Source organism: Capricornis sumatraensis, chromosome 5 (assembly GCF_032405125.1).
Source record: "Capricornis sumatraensis isolate serow.1 chromosome 5, serow.2, whole genome shotgun sequence".
In the NCBI taxonomy this organism is placed as follows: domain Eukaryota; kingdom Metazoa; phylum Chordata; class Mammalia; order Artiodactyla; family Bovidae; genus Capricornis; species Capricornis sumatraensis.
The window spans coordinates 105,685,394-105,703,205 of NC_091073.1; the positions used below are offsets into that span (position 1 = coordinate 105,685,394).

A 17,812-nucleotide genomic window follows, 5' to 3' on the forward strand; every position below is an offset into this window, starting at 1 on the left:
GATTTATGTTATTTTAGAATCGATTTCTGAGAAATGCAACAGATGGAACATTATAGATCTGATGCATGTGGGAGTCCCTTGTTCAACATGTAACATTAAGACAGCACACTGACGGGCACTGGGGACCCTGCGAGGAAAACCCCAGGGTCTCCTCCCAGAGCAGAGGAGACAAGTCAGCCAGTAATGACACTAGTTTTGATAAACGGTGTGACAGAGCTAACAAGAGCACTGCAGGGACGCTGAGTGGTGTATTTAAGGGCCGGAAGCAGAAGGCAAAGGATTCTCAGGGAAAGTGATATGTCGATGGGAGTATGAACTCGAGCAAAAGCCAACAGATGAAAAGGAAGGAAGGGACAAACTCGAGAAGAGCAACAGGAGAGCAGAAACACGATGATGTTCAAGACAGGCCCGACTGCTCTCTGTCTTGACTGCCAAGGTGAACTTTGCACAACGGGGGCCTAAAGAATGAAAAGCTTGAAGGACTCAGAACGCAAAAGAAAATGTCTTGGAAGGTATCAGTGGCCAGGCTTCCCTTACACTGGAAACGCCACGTGGAAATTTAGTGGAAAAAGCTGGATTTCCAAACAGCAAGAAGCAGTCTAATCACAAAGGGTGAATAAGAGTAGTGGCTGACAGATTTTCTAAAAATGCAGTGTTGAAGGATAATTTTAATAATAAGTAGGAATCAAGATCTTGGCTAATCTTTAAGATAATATATATATATATGTCCTTTTAAGAAATGGACAGAATATTATTACTGCCATTTCCCAGAAGTCTATCTTCGAGTCTGAGGCTGCTTAGATGGAGGCACCACTGCCCCCTAGTGGCACGTGACTGCATTTTTGAGATGAAATGGCTTCTTGAACACCCTTGCAGCTAAATCTGTGAAGTCACATCATATGTACCACATGTACCAAAAACACTCAACTCTTTACATTTGATTTTAATACATGAAGAAAGCCCTAATAAATTCTTAATACAGTTTCTGAGCAAAAACATTTTTTTTTTCTCAAGGGCAAAAATTGTTTGAAACTAAACAACCCAAAATAATTACATGTCTGATAAGGCTATTAAGGGTAGAAGCACCAGGCATGAAAATGAGAGCTGTTTGGCTGCAGATACTAAGAATTTTTAGCCCTGCTAACAAGTGATCTACAAGTGACCCAAAACAACCTGGACTATCTCAGAGAGGACTTATCACTTTGTAGTTCAGATTTTCTCTCAAACCGATAGTTCACAGCTTAACTCTGAACATTTTTAAGAGAAAGTATAGCCAGCTGTATACTACTGCTGACACCTTGCCTGAAACTCCTGAAGTGTATATCCAACCTAATAGCAGTGAAAGGCAGAGGATAGAAAAAGCAACCAAAATAACCCAAGAGTTTCTCTAGCTGCAGAATGTAAGCAAAATGAAAAAGGCAACTACACCAGCCCTCTGGATAAGGATCTAGGAAAAATGCTGGGGAAGTACAGAGTGATTCTCGAATAAGAGGGCGCAGAGGAGAGAAGACCCCTCAAGCTTAGGAGCAGAGGCCACAGAGGAAAACGCTTTATGAGCCCTGTCGAATGCTACTTTTCAACGTCTGCCTTTTCAGAACAGGGGCGGAGCTTTGGCAGAGAGTGATGACCCCTGTGTCGTGGGTTCATTCTAGGCACTTCTGTAGCTGTCACACTGACTCAGAAAATACCTTGGCAAAGCATGCCCTTGCTTCGCAGGCACTAGAGGAAGCCAGCCATTCAGTACAAATACATAACCATGCATCACGGGCCACGAACAGGAGGAGCACCTCTGAAGGTACCTCACTGTGACACAAGAATGGCCAAAATTCAAACCCGGAAATGGCCTTACCTTACCTTACCTTACCTTACCTGTGTCTGACTGTCAGGTCAGACACAGGGACATGATATATAGAAGAGGCTCAAAATGATGCCCCAAATCCCCATGTTTCTTCATCCCTTTCTCTAAGCCCAAATAGACATTTTCAATCAAAAATTAGATAAAGGGACTCTATAAAATGAATGTGCACTCAACATAGCCAGTCATTATCACCTTTTCCAAATCAGTTTATCAAAGCACCCAAGAAAGGAAAGGGTCCAGGAGGGGTACATTTTGTTCAGGCACTGAGTCATGAGTCAGGTCTCATCTATTAGACAATAGGGTGCTCTCCAGCATTGGAAAAACTGAGTCGAAGCATCAGAGAATATCAGACTCCAAACTGCGAGCATTGGGAAAGGTACAGTCCACTAACAAGCAGAAGGGGATGCAATATGGGGAGCACTGAGCCAAAACCCAGTTCTGCCAACCTTCTGCCCTGGAGAAACCAACACTCTCCAAGTAACCAGGGTCAAGAAGAGGAGGCCAACAGGGCCTTCTTAAAATGAAACCGAACATGTTTAACCAGACAGGTTTTATGACCCTGAACCACTCAATGATTTTCGGCTGGTCCCAGTCAATATATACTCAAGTGGGTGGTCGGTGAAAAAGCATCATCAATCTAACATACCATACAACAATTACTCCTGAAAGAAGCGTATGGTCACCGTATAGTAAACATGAAGAAGAAATATGTGCGAGAGGCCAACGGGCAGCTGAGGTTCCCGGACTGTTCTCCTCTCTCAGCACACGGAGGCCTCCGGCCATGCACATGCTCAGTGCCCTGCTCACCGCGGTCTCCGTGTTCACAAAGGTGGGCGAGCGCAGACTCACTCATTGAGTAAAGGCATGGACGTTCTCCTCTTGCTCTTCTGTACCATGTTGGCCTGATTCCTCAGTGAGATCCGAATCATAGCCGGGGCCAACCTGCAGGGCTCCCCATCCACTTGCATGGGGATGGATTTGTAAGTTAGCAGCATGACCTCCCGACACTGGTGCAGCCTTTCTCCATGGCCTCCAACTTGCAGGGCAGCCTGTAAAGACAAGAGACAAAAGGAAGCAAGAGCTTAGTGCCTGAGTTACTCAGGAGTGACTTCCCTGGTAGTCCAGTGGTTAAGACTTTGCCTTTCAATGTAGGATGTGCAGGTTCAATCCCTGGTTGGGGAGTTAAGATTCCACATGCCTTGCAGTCAAAGAACCCAAACATAAAAACAGAAGCTACATTGTAACATATTCAATAAAGACTTTAAATATGATCCACATTAAAAAAAATCTTGAAAAAAAAGAATTACTACTCAGGAAACCCAGAAACCCCAAGTCCACTGCATATAATCAAAAGGTCTTTGAAAAATACTTAGTGAAAGCTGTTAGTCCTGAGTAAAATGGGAAACCTTGGGTAAATCATGAATATAAATAAGCTAAAATGTTTAAACTTTTGAAAGCTTGATCGCAAATCCTCATTGACAGCTACTTTTTGCTTTTATGTATTTTCAGTCTTAATCATGTTAGGTTAATACAAAAGCTCTTTTCATTATCTACTTCCATTAAATAACCAATGTGTACAAAACAGAAAGAATCTTAAAAAAGATAAAATACATAGTTTAAGACAGCTTCTATACTATAGCTAATATACAAATATATTTATATATTTAAAATATATAATTATCATAGTTATGTATTAAATATGCATTATATTAAAATATGCTACCCATCCATAGAAAAATTTTCAAACTTCAGGCAAGCTTTTCCTTCTTACCTAAAACCTCCTCAAACTACTCCTAATCTGTATAAGATCAATGAAATGTAAAATAATAATCCTCAGTTGAAAACACTCTGAAGAGTAAAGCAGCTTTGAGGATTAAAATCTAACACAATAAGAGCTTGGTTCACTACAGTAGCCACAAAATGAAAAGTCAATCCAACATTAAAATTCTGCAGTGAATTAGCATAACTTCTCTGCCTTAGTAAAAAAAAAAAAAAAAGATTATTTTAGTATCACTCACCCTTACAGGGATGAACTAAAATCAAATAATATGTTTGGTTACAGCATACATAGAGAGTGCCCAAACTGTTGTATACAGTTTGATGAACATTTTTATACACATATGTGAATCTCCATCCAGATTAAGTTTTAGGCAATTTACAGCAACCAGAAGGTTTCCAAGTGCTTCTGTCCAATCCCCGATCTATTTATACTCCTCTCACCTCCCACTAACTGATTTCTATTACCATAGATTCAATGTGTTTGAACTTGAAGTTCATATAAGATAAATCATACAATATGTAGTCTCATATCTGACATCTTTTGCTTATCATTGTTTCTGAGTAATAGAAAAGTATATTTATCTACTCTTCTCCTGGTAAACATTTGGCTGTTTCAAGTTTGGGGCTATTATTGATGCAAACTTGCTTGTGTGTATCTCTTGGTGGATACATACCTACAATGAGTAGAATTGCTATGCTGTAAGTTTAGATGTATATTTAACTATAGTAGATAACTACTAACAGTTGTTCAATAAGGTTCTATTATAATGCATTTTGAGTATCAATTTATAACAAAGTAAACAAATCTTTAAAAGGAGTTAATACTAACTGTAGCCCAAAATCTAAAAGGTTCACTCAAAAAGGGAAATCTACATATTATCAGCTTGTTTCCACACTTCTCACCTCTATCTTATGAATGAAGAATAAAAACTTGTTAACTCAGATTTGTGAAGTCAGTTTCCACTAATTTGGTTCCCAGGTATTTGTATTTATTTTGTGCTTTGAACTATTTTTGCACTCACATTAATCTGAACAATAGAAACCTGTTTATGTATAAATGCAAAGATAAAAGAAACACAAAGGAACAGAAAGGAGGGAAAGAAAATAGAACAAAAACTGAAAAGAACTTATCATTATTGAACACCTTTGACGTTAAAAAGCATTCAATTGTAACCCTTACATACAATTTTATTCAATTAGTAGAACAAGGAGGCAGAGGAGAATGATGTGAGAATTTATTAAAATTCTTTCTAGCCTATTACCCAATCCTGTTATTCAGCTGAAAGCTTCTCTGATTGTACTTAAATGACCCATTTAAGTTAACCAATGGATTTGATGCACTATTAGCAACTCTAGGACTTTCCCAATATATTTCCCTTTCCTTCAAGTAATTCTCAGTCCAATATTTATCTGACAAAGCTGTATCCCTTCATTCACTGGGAGAAATACCAGTTTCTTCCTTTTTCCTCAGTCTTGACTAGGCCTAATGACAAATAAAGGGCTTCTCTGGTAGCTCAGCTGGTAAAGAATCTGCCTGCAATGCAGGAGACCCCAGTTTGATCCCTGGGTCGGGCAGATCCCCTGGAGAAGGGAACAGCTACCCACTCTAGTATTCTTGCCTGGAGAATTCCATAGACAGAGAAGCCTGGATGGCTACAGTCCATGGGGTCGCACAGAGTCGGACAAAACTGAGCGACTTTCACTTTCACTTTTCAATGATGAATGAAAATGCAGAACCAGCCAAGTAAGTAAGAAGTTACTCCTTGGGTTTGACAGGACTTGAAACTACTTAAATGTTTTCCAACCCCTTGGTATCAGAAGGCTTCCACAGTACCATAGAGCATGTTTAAACCATATTCTCAGCCTCAATGGTAGGTCAATAGCAAGTGCAACAAACAGAGGTAGATAGCTGTCAATGGCAGTTCCACTGGCATTTCAGAATCAATCCGAGATCGCTGCACAGGCACAAGAGGAATTATAGTAATTAGCTTCTCAGAATAAAGACAGCTCTATTAGTGTTAGCACAACCACAGTAATTTATTTTTGGAAGAAGCTAGACTAAAAGTAATTTTTAAAAGACTTGCTAGAAATAGGTATTTTTCATCATTCAGATGGGTGTAGGCTTCACATCCTATAAGGCACAGGCTCTAACAACTATAATAATGTCCAGGATTGTTGAATCCACCAATAAAAAATCTATTGGTATTTTAAAGACAGATATTCAATTGTCTGTTCAACCTAACATGTGTTATATTGTTGTGAAAATGTCAAATATTGCCTTTTTGGTAGTATATGAATTTGGAGGGAAACAAAGCTAAGCACCGGAGAAGGCAATGGCACCCCACTCCAGTACTCTTGCCTGGAAAATCCCATTGACAGAGGAGCCTGGAAGGCTGCAGTCCATGGGGTCGCTGAGGGCTGGACATGACTGTGCGACTTCACTTTCACTTTTACTTTTCACTTTCATGCATGGGAGAAGGAAATGGCAACCCACTCCAGTGTTCTTGCCTGCAGAATCCCAGGGACAGGGGAGCCTGGTGGGCTGCCGTCTATGGGGTCACACAGAGTCGGACACAACTGAAGTGACTTAGCAGCAGCAGCAGCAAAGCTAAGCACATCTGTTGCCGTTCACTGTCCTACAGTCACTAACAACTTTAAGTCCACAGGAATAGCATGAGATCTTCTGTCTTTCCACAATATGCTCCTCCCCAGAATACTATTCTTCATCTCTCTTCAAATCTCATCCTCCTTCTTACTACTCAAGTCCTTATTCCACCTGCCGCCAGATGACAGGATGGACAGCTCTTAGGAGACGAGAAGAGAAACAAGGGCAAGTCCTCCAACGTTTCCTTCTCCCCACTGACTGGGAGAGACTGCGCACTGACTCCCAGACCCAGTCCCTGAACAAAAATGCCCAAGGCAGCAGTCAGTGACGTGGATAAGAAACACAGGAGACAATCAGCAACATGAAAATCTGTTCTTTTGGTTTTTTAAGATGAACAAATCTTGTAATATCTTGTAATCTTATAATATCAAATAACAAAAAAGGGAAAATTTGTTTTATTAAAAAACAAAACAAAAGAAGATAAATATATTATGTGATTGTACATGATATCACATACTAACCAAATAAGACAGGACATTAATGTGCATGATAAACAGAAATAAGTATTTTCCTTCCTCTTTAGATTTTATCAACAGAGCAACTGAATATTCTATAGTTTGCAAGCAACATAAACACATTTTTAATAGAGGCCCACATATAACTGTCATGAATGTCTTTCTAAATAAGAATATTGTGGGCAGCTACTCAAGTCAAGACATATATTACATTGGGAAATTTGTAATTCTTCTCCCAGAATATGTTATGAACACTGCAGTTTTAATCAATTAAACGTGCAGGTACTGTTCTGCAAACTGTAAGCTGTGAGTGTATCTGCACAGTGTAAGTTTAGAAGTCATGTTATGAAGATCTATATGTTAAACTGGAAACTCTAGATAAATTTCTGGGAAAATATAACTTCAAAAATTGGTATACTAAATACAGAAATTATATAGCCTAAACTGGTTTTAAAAAATGAAAGTTATCAAAAATGTTTCTCATTCCAACCCCACACCAAAATGTGCTACGTGGACTTAGATGTTTTACAAGTTTATCCAAGTTTTAAAGAAAGACAGTGTCTAATAAAACTTGTTTTAGAAAATGATGCTATGGCTGAGATAACAAAACCAGATAAGGGCAGCAACAGAAAACAAAATTTTAACTGAATTTTATACCAATATCACATACCAATATAATTTTAAATATCATGTGATAGCACTAGTTTGTGGAAATTTTTTAAATGATACAGATGAACTTATTTATAAAACAGACACAAACTCATAGACATACCAACCAAACTTATGGTGACCAAAGGGGAAAGCAAAATGTGGGGGATGTTGGGGGGCAGATAAATTAGGATTTGAGATTAACATACATACACTGCTATGTTCAAAACAGGTAAACAATGAGGACTTAACAGGGAACTATACTCATCTTGTAAAGAGGAAAAGAATCTAAGAATACATATATATACACACATATATCCAAATCACTTCGCTGTACACCTGAAACTAATACAACATTGTAAATTAATTATACTTTAATAAGAATAAAGCAAAAAAGGAAATATAATTTCACGACATTACATTTTAAGTGAAAAAAAACATTATCATCCCAAAAGATGCAGAAAAAAATAAAGTTAGTGCCTTTTAGAATCAATTGTTAGAAAACCAGGAATAGGACATAACTTATTTAACTGAAGAAAGTCATCTATCAAAACTGGAGGAAACATTATTTGGAATTAAGAAAATATGAAAGCATTCCTTTCAAGGGACAAAGTACTCCACCAGTAATGAAAGTTTCCAGCATAGTAGTGGAGGTTCTTGAACAACATAGTAAGTCAAGAAAATAAAACTGGAAGAAAAAGGTTTGGAAGAAAAAAAAGGAAACCTGGTAATATTCCCACAGGTATCATCCCATACATAGAAATTCCAAGAAAATTCACAGGCCAAGAATTAAACCTCGTAAGAAAGGTATGCTATCACATAAAAAAATCCAATAGTGTTCCCCTTTCCAATAAACTAAGCAAAATCATAATAAAAAACATAAAAAAATAGGATGTCATATAATATCAACAAAAACAACAAAGCAATGCATGAGACTTTTAGGCAGAAAAATTTTAAACTATTGGAGACACAAAGGAAAACTTAAAGAAATGGAAAATCATGCCATACTCATGGATGGGACAATTTAATACTCTAATAATATTAATTTCCTCCAAAATAATAAATTCAATGTGATTCCAAGTGAATATGAGAAATACTACTGTGAAGAATCTTGTCAAACCAATTCTATAATTAATTTCAAAGAATAAGGTCCACAAATGACTGAGAACCTTCTGAAAACATAAAGAAAAATAGACTATCCTTATTAAATATTGAGATGTAATTCAAATACAGGTGTTTGCACAAGACAAGACATAAAGGTCAAAGGAAATGAATTGAAAGCACAGAATAAACCCATATGCATAAGGATGCAAATATTTGAATATGGGATTATAAATTACTGGAGAAATCATAGATAATTTAGCAAATGGTGCTGGGAATACTTCTTCCTATAATAGAGAAAAATTAGTATTCTAGCTTACTTCATACACATTACAACTCAGATGTATTAAAGGACTAGGAACAAGAAACAAAAATATAAATATACAAATTAGCTGGGAGAAAGAGAGGAGAGAGCAAATCTTTCTCCTTAGCTCTCTTTTTCTCAAGCAGTATCTGACTGTGGTTGATTCTTCTCTGTGCTTGATTTCCCACAGGCAAGCACTCTCGCCCAGCCACCCCTGACTCTATGACCAGCCCAGACAGGCAGCAAATCACAGCAGCGAGCCCAGCTCTCATGGCCTGACTCCTTCCTCTGGAGTCCCAGCTCCTGCCTGATGACCCTTGCTGCAGAACGCATCAATGCCACTTCTCCAGGGTTCCACCCCTGCCTAGTGGCCCTGGCTCCTGAGTGCTGGTAATACCATCTCTTCCCTTTATCCCTCCAACCTTGGAGGCTGCAGAGAATTTCTGCAGTTGCCAATCCATGGATCGCTACATAGGTTACTTCCTTCCAGTTCTTCTTCTAACATCCCATAATTAGTCCCCTGGATTAAACTTCCTCAATTGAACTACCTCACATGGGTTATTTTCCCTGTCTGACACACAACCTTAGTCATCAAAATGAGAAATTATTAAGTAATTTGCAGTGGCACTATTATCATCCACTCCACATTTATCTATACAAGTTTTTACATGCTGTTTTATTGCCATGAAGCAATGCCATAAGCTTTATTGTTTTCCATTTTATCAAATATTAAGATTTCAGGATATGGGTATGTTTTAAAATCCTACTTCAATGCATGATGTAAGCAGTCTATATACAATCAGCAATTGTACTGCAATTCACTTCATTATTGTCCATATGAGTCACTATTTACAGCAAAAATAGCTCCGTAGATTCAGTTTCTGTATATGTTGAGTGATGAGTTTTTGGTAGGCTATTGTGGCCTGTTTTCACACTAGCATTTTACGATGCTAGGAAATAATTTCATGTTCCCAAATTCTACCACATACCATCTAGAGTCCCCTGTCTTACTTTGACAGTATTAGCCATAGGACTAATGCATGGCCAGTGTGAAGCAGAAGACGGTGAAAAAGAAAGGGCTTTATTTGAAAAACTTGCCTTCTGCTCATTGAAATTAATCTAGGCATTATTGAATACTTATTAACTGTGGTGTTGGAGCAGACTCTTGAGAGTCCCTTGGACTGCAAGGAGATCCAACCAGTCCATCCTAAAGGAAATCAGTCCTGAATATTTATTGGAAGGACTGATGCTGAAGCTGAAACTCCGATCCTTTGGCCACCTGATACAGAGAACTGACTCATTTGAAAAGACTCTGATGCTGGGAATGATTGAAGGTGGGAGGAGAAGGAGACAACAGAGGATGAGATGGTTGGATGGCATCACTGACTCAATGGACATAAGTTTGAATAAACTCCGGGAGTTGGTGATGGACGGGGAGGCCTGGCATGCTGCGGTCCATGGGGTCACAAAGAGTCAGATACAACTGAACGACCGAACTGAACTGATGGGTCAAGAATGTTTTTGTGAAACAGGTAAGAGTCTTATAATGTAGAAACCTAAGTACTCGTTCTCAATGCAGTTTACTTGTATTATTTATTATTCTTAGTTACTCAGTTGTGTTCAACTCTTTGCATCCCCATGGACTGGGGATCTTCCTAACTCAGGGATTGAACCTCAGTCTCCTGCATTGCAGGCAGATTCTTTACTGTCTGAGTCACTAGGGAAGCGTCCTGGTATACTTATGTCTTTCTCTATTTTTGTTCAATTGAGGTAGATTAACTATTAAGGAGAGTGAAAAAGTTGGCTTAAAACTCAACATTCAGAAAACTAAGATATGGCATCTGGTCCCATCACTTCATGGCAGATAGATGGGAAAACAGTGGCTGGCTTTATTTTTCTGGGCTCCAAAATCACTGCAGTTGGTGATTGCAGCCATGAAATTAAAAGATGTTTACTCCTTGGAAGGAAAGTTATGACCAACCTAGATAGCATATTCAAAAGCAGAGACATTACTTTGCCAACAAAGGTCTATCTAGTCAAGGCTATGGTTTTTCCAGTGGTCATGTATGGATGTGAGAGTTGGACTATAAAGAAAGCTGAGCGCTGAAGAATTGATGCTTTTGAACTGTGGTGTTGGAGAAGACTCTTGAGAGTCCCTTGGACTGCATGGAGATCCAACCAGTCCATCCTAAAGGAGATCAGTCCTGGGTGTTCATTGATAGGACTGATGTTGAAGCTGAAACTCTAATACTTTGGCCACCTGATGCGAAGAACTGACTCATGTGAAAAGCCCCTGATGCTGGGAAAGATTGAAGGCAGGAGAAGAAGGGGACGACAGAGGATGAGATGGTTGGATGGCATCACCGACTCGATGGACATGGGTTTGGGTGGACTCCGGGAGTTGGTGATGGACAGGGAGGCCTGGCATGCTGTGGTTCATGGGGTTGCAAAGAGTCAGACACGACTGAGTGACTGAACTGAACTAAACTCTTAAGGTGAGTAAATGAGAGGCAAAAAAGCTGCAAAGGGGGCTCTTCAGCTTCTCTGCTGAGATCTAGCCTGGGATTCAATGGTGCAGGCTGGAAAAACATCACCTCCATGGGTTCAAGCTATTTCCATATCAGTCCCCTGAAATCTGCAGTATTATGACAGAGTGAATACAGTACAGTCAAACAATCAACAATAGCCTGGGATGAAACAAATTTGTATAACTAACACATCCTATTGATTTTTTCATTTTAACACTAGTCTAGTAGCATCCATCCCTTACATTAGACTTAGTAGAATATATGCTAAAACTGTATCAGCTAAGTCACAATAAAATAAAAGCCAGACTGCATACAACACATAATCTCTCCAGCATATAATCAATCATACTAGACACAGAAGCAAGAAAATGTGACCCATGATGAAGAAAACATTTTTGAAATGGCCACTAAATTGATTTAAGAGCAACCTGGGCAGCATAAAAAAGAAAGGGTCTGTAAACATCGAAACAGAACAACAGAAATTATTTAATCTGAAAAACAAGAGATGAAATTGTTTTCCAGGATCTGTGAGACAACAAGCAATCTTTAGTACACATAAAGGAGCAGAAAACACATAGATGAAAATACTCCAAATCTATGGAAAAAAGTCAAACTTCAGTTCCAAAAAGAGCAATGAACCTGAAAGAGGATAAATACAAACAAAATCACGTGGAAGTTAGAATGATGCCCACCATGACCACCACCAAGAAAAAGATGTCTGTATTCTAATGCCCGGAAACTATGAAAACTTACAAGGCAAAAGGGTCTCTTCTGTTATGATTAAACTAAGGATGTTGAGATAGGAGGTTATTTTGGATTATCTGAGGAAGGGGCCCCCAGTGTCTTCACAAGGGTCCTTGCAAGCAAAGGAGGGAAGCACGCGAGTCAGAGGACAAGACGTGAGTATAGGAGCAGAGGCCAGAGTGAGGCAGGGCCATACGCCAGGGGATGCAGACCACCCCAACAAGCGGAAAAGCCAAGAAACTGGGTCCTTTCCAGAGTCTGGAAGAAAGACAGCCCAACCACCCACTTTCGACTTCTGACCTCCCAAACTCTATGAATAAACGTGTGTGGTCTTCAGCCACTACCTGTGGTGATTTGTTTACAGCAGGGACAGAAAAGCAAAACAAACACAGAGAGGCTTAAAAACAGAAGAGAAATCTAAAAATCAGAGAAAAAAGATACATTACACCAAGGGAACAGTGATACAGATGGTAACTGGCTGTTCATCCCTAAAACATGGAGGTCAGAAGAAAGTGAAAGCACAGACTGAGAGTGCCAAAGCGACCTTGGTGGTACAGCGGATAGGAATCCACCATCAACGCAGGGCACACGGGCTCGACCCCTGGTCTGGGAAGATCCCAGCTGCGGCAGAGAAACTAAGCCTGTGTGCCACAGCTACTGAGTCCACGTTCCTAGAGTCTGTGCCCCACAACAAGAGAAGCCCCTGCAATGAGAAGCCCGCACACCCCAACTAGAGAAAGTCCTCTCAGCAATGAAGACCCAGCTCAGCCAAAAATAAACAAAGCACTAAAAAGAAGAAATAAAGTGCTGAGACAAGCCAGAACAGAAACTAGTCGATCCAGTATTCTATATTCATAAAAACATATTTCAAAAAAAAATGAGGATAAAATACAGACACTTCAGAAGAGTTAAATATGAAATTATTCACTACCAAGAGAACTGTCCTATAAGAAATGCTAAAGGAAATCTTTCAAACTCAAGCAAAATGATACTAGATGAAATTTGATCAATAGAAAGAAGCGACAAAAGCTGGAAATGGTGGATTTGTGGGTACATATAACAGACTATGGACTGTTCTCTCGTTTCTAAATTTCTTCAACATAATGATAAAAGCAAAAATGTTAATACTGAAATGTGGGGTTTATATATATGTCCAAGGGTAGTACATTAAAAAAAAAACTAGTACAAAGTAAGGGAGATAAAAATGGAATTATAAGAGTAAAAGGTCTGTAACATATTACTTTTATCAAGAATAAAGGAGGGGGTTTTACAGACATTAAAAGAATAATAAGAGAACACTGTGAACAACTTTATGCCGACAGACTTAATTTCTATGGAGCGGACAAATTCCTTGAAAAATACAGTTTATCAACTGACTGAATAGAGAACAGAAAACGTGAGTGATTCTGTATCTACTCTTGCCTCAAGAGAAATCTCAAGCTCTGAGAATTAAATTCGATGAAATGCTTAAGGGGAAAAGTAATACCAATCTTATATAAATCTTTCAAAAACCAGACATTTCCTGTCTCAATGTATGGGGGCCAACATAACCTTGATACCAAGACCCATAAAGGATATTGCAAGAAAATAAATGTATAGACTAGTATCTTGCATACGCATAGTCACAAAAATGCTTAACAAAATACAAGTAAACTGAATCCAGCATATTAAAAAATGATAATACATCAAGTGAGGCTTATCTTGAAAATGCAAGATTAGTAACTCTTCAAAAAAAATCAGTGGAATCTGTGATATAAAGAAAACAAAGGAGAAAATTAGGTTACTTCCAAATATACCAAAAAAAAAGAGAATTTGATAAAATATATCACTCATTTGTGATTAAAAAAAAAGAACTCTCAGAAAACTGTTCAGAGAACCATAATTACTTAATTACATAAAGGGTTTTTCATATCTAATGAAACACTGAATGCTCCCTCCTACAGTCAGGAAAAAGGCAAGCATGTTCATTTTTACCACTGTAACTCTATATATTGCCAGCTCATTCACTAAGGCAAGAAAAATAAAAGGTGTGGGGTTTCCCCGGTGGCTCAGATGGTCAAGAATTTGCCCACAGTGTGGGAGACCCGGGTTTGATGCCTGGGTCAGGAAGATCCCCTGGAGAAGGAAATGGCGACCGACTCCAGCATGTTTGCCTGGAAAATCCCCTGGGCAGAGGACCCTGGTGGACCCCTGTCCATGGTGTCACAAAGAGTCAGACACGACTGAGTGACTAACACCCCAAGGAAATAATAAAACTTGCCCCTATTTACAAACCACTCAATTAGGTCAGAAAAACCCAAAGAATATATCAAGAGCTACTAGAAGCAATGAGCGAATTTAGCAAAGTTGCAAGACAAATATCTACACGTGTGTACACATACATATGAGTTATTTCTACATATTAGCAATAATGATTACATGTGAAATTTAAAATAATACTACTTAAATAGTATAAAATACTCAGGAATGAACTTAACAAAAGGTATCCAAAGACCTGAACTGCACTGAAACTATGAAAGACTGCTAAGAGAAATTAAAGAACAACCAAATAAATGGAGAAATATATCATGTTTATAGATTGGAATACTCAATAAAGTTAATATGCCAATTCTTCCTAAATGTATCCATAGACTCAAAGCAATCCCAATTAAAATCAAAACTTTTTTTGTAGATAGTAATTGATTCTAAAATCTGTATACAATCAAAAGATGTATAATCACTAAAACACTCTTATAAAAACAGAGTGAAAAGATTCATATTACCAGGTTGAAGACTTAAAAGAAATCTATAGCAATCAAAACAGTATGGAAGTGGCATAGAATCAACAAATCAATGAAACAAAATAGAGTTTAGAAAAAGACCCACATACAATCAAGAGGCAAAAGCTCCAAGGCAATTCTATAGAAAATAATTGAAATTCTACACAAAAAAAGAATCTATAGGCAATTCTATAGAAGAGGAAAGTCTATTTCACAAATAGTGCTGGAAAAAAACTGGATAAATATATATTTTAAAGACAGGAATCAGTTCAGTTTAGTCATTCAGTCGTGTCCGACTCTTTGCGACCAGATAAACCCCAGCACGCCAGGCCTCCCTGTCCATCACCAACTCTCGGACTCCACCCAAACCCATGTCCATCGAGTCGGTGATGTCATCCAGCCAGCTCATCCTCTGTCGCCCCCTTCTCCTCCTGCCCTCAATCTTTCCCAGCATCAGGATCTTTTCAAATGACTCAGCTCTCCGCATCAGGTGGCCAAAGTATTGGAGTTTCAGCTTCAGCATCAGTCCTTCCAATGAACACCCAGGACTGATCTCCTTTAGAATGGACTGGTTGGATTTCCTTGCAGTCCAAGGGACTCTCAAGAGTATTCTCCAACACCACAGTTCAAAAGCATCAATTCTTCAGCGCTCAGCTTTCTTTATAGTCCAACTCTCACATCCATACATGACCACTGGGAAAACCATAGGTTTGACTAGGTGGACTTTTGTTGGCAAAGTAATGTCTCTGCTTTTTAATATGCTGTCTAGTTTGGTTATAAATTTTCTTCCAAGGAGCAAGTGTCTTTTAATTTCATGGCTGTGCTTACCAACTGCAGTGATTTTAGAGCCCCCCAAATTAGTCTAGCACTGTTTCCATTGTTTCCCCATCTATTTGGCATGAAGTGATGGGACTGGAAGCCTTGATCTTAGTTTTTCTGAATGTTGAGTTTTAAGCCAACTTTTTTACTCTCCTCTTTCCCTTTCATCAAGAGGTTCTTTCATTCTTTTTCCATTTCTGCCTTAACAGCAGTGTCATCTGCATATCTGAGGTTATTGATATTTCTCCCGGCAATCTTGATTCCAGTTTGAGTTTCATCCACCCAATATTTCACATGATGTACCCCGCATATAAGTTAAATAAGCAGGGTAACAATGTACAGCCTTGACACTCCTCTTCCTCTTTGGAACCAGTCTGTTGTTCCATGTCTAGTTCCAACTGTTGCTTCCTCACCTATATACAGATTTCTCAGGAGGAAGGTCAGGTGGTCTGGTATTCCCATCTCTTGAAGAATTTTTCACAATTTGTTGTGATCCACACAGTCAAAGACTTTTTGGTATAGTCAATAAAACAGAAGTATATGTTTTTCTGGAACTCTCTTGCTTTTTCAATGATCCAGCACATGTTCACAATTTGATCTCTGGTTCCTCTGACTTTTCTAAATCCACCTTGAATGTCTGGAAGTTCACAGTGCACATATTGTTGAAGCCTGGCTTTAACAGAGAATTTTGATCATTACTTTGCTAGCATGTGAGATGAGTGCAGTTGTGCAGTAGGTTGAGCATTCTTTGGCATTGCCTTTCTTTGGGATTGGAATGAATACTGACCTTTTCCAGTCCTGTGGCCACTGCTGAGTTTTCCTAATTTGCTGGCATACTGAGTGTAGCACTTTCACAGCATCATCTTTTAGGATTTGAAATAGCTCCACTGGAATTCCATCACTTCCACTAGCTTTATTAGTAGTGACGCTTCCTAAGGCCAACTTGACTTCGCATTCCAGGACGTATGGCTCTAAGTGAGTGATCACACCATCATGATTATCTGAGTCATGAAGATCTTTTTTGTATAGTTCTTCTGTGTATTCTTGCCACCTCTTCTTAATCTCTCCTGCTTCTGTCAGGTCCATACTATTTCTGTCCTTTATTGTGCCCATCTTAGCATGAAATGTTCCCTTGGAATCTCTAATTTTCTTGAAGAGATCTCTAGTCTTCCCATTCTATTTCTTTGCATTAATCACTTAAGAAGGTTTTCTTATCTCTTCTTGCTATTCTTTGGAACTCTGCATTCAAATGGGTATATCTTTGCTTTTCTCCTTTGCCTTTCGCTTTTCTTCTCACAGCTATTTGTAAGGCCTCCTCAGACTGCCGTTTTGCCTTTTTGCATTTCTTTTTTCTTGGGGATGGTCTTGATCCCTGCCTCCTGTACAATGTCACAAACCTCCGTCCATAGTTCTTTGGGCACACTTGTCTTGAAATAGAATTACTAGAATGGGAGAAAAGATTATTTCTAATCTAATCCCTTGAATCTATTTGGCACTAGTACTCTATAATCGTAAGGGATTTGATTTAGGTCATACCTGAATTGTCTGGTGGTTTTCCCTACTTTCTTCAATTTAAGTCTGAAATTGGCAATAAGGAGTTCATGATCTGAGCCACAGTCAGCTCTCAGTCTTGTTTTTGCTGATTGTATAGAGCTTCTCCATCTAGAAATAAATACATCTTACAATGTCTGATTATGATCTGAATGAAATCCAAAAAGGTAATGTGGTTACCGAGAACCCAATGAAGAATCATCTTAATTAATAGGAATGCAATTCAACCAGTAAAATGAACTGAATACTTCTGTCTTGAAATGTTCAATTATAAGATAAAGAGTCTAAAAGAAATAATCTTTTCTCCCATTCTAGTAATTCGATTTCAAATTTCTCTTAAAGGATCACTCTGAATATTTTATATACACAAAAACAGATGTACTTTTACCCAAATAACTACACTGTTCTCTTTATATAATCATCTTACACAGATGTGAGTTTTCAAATAATTTACCTTCTCAGAAATGTAATCAATATAATATAATATTGGTTATAAATGTAATCAATATAATTTCAAGGAATGTGAAATTTAAGGGCTGAAAATAAAGCACTTTCATTATTCAGCGAAAAAAATACATGGTGTCTGCCCTATGAATAAGTG

General features: G+C 38.5%; 1 protein-coding gene across 2 annotated transcripts in view; it reads right to left on the reverse strand.

Annotated features, from left to right (window-relative positions):
• The window catches only part of DGKI (diacylglycerol kinase iota), a 504,155-nt gene that overhangs the window by 169,600 nt on the left and 316,743 nt on the right, over positions 1 to 17,812 (reverse strand). For both annotated transcript variants that reach the window (XM_068972548.1, XM_068972547.1), the window contains exon 20: positions 2,708 to 2,907. In XM_068972548.1, the coding sequence (XP_068828649.1) occupies positions 2,708 to 2,907 (200 nt within the window). The remainder of the gene's footprint in view (positions 1 to 2,707; positions 2,908 to 17,812) is intronic.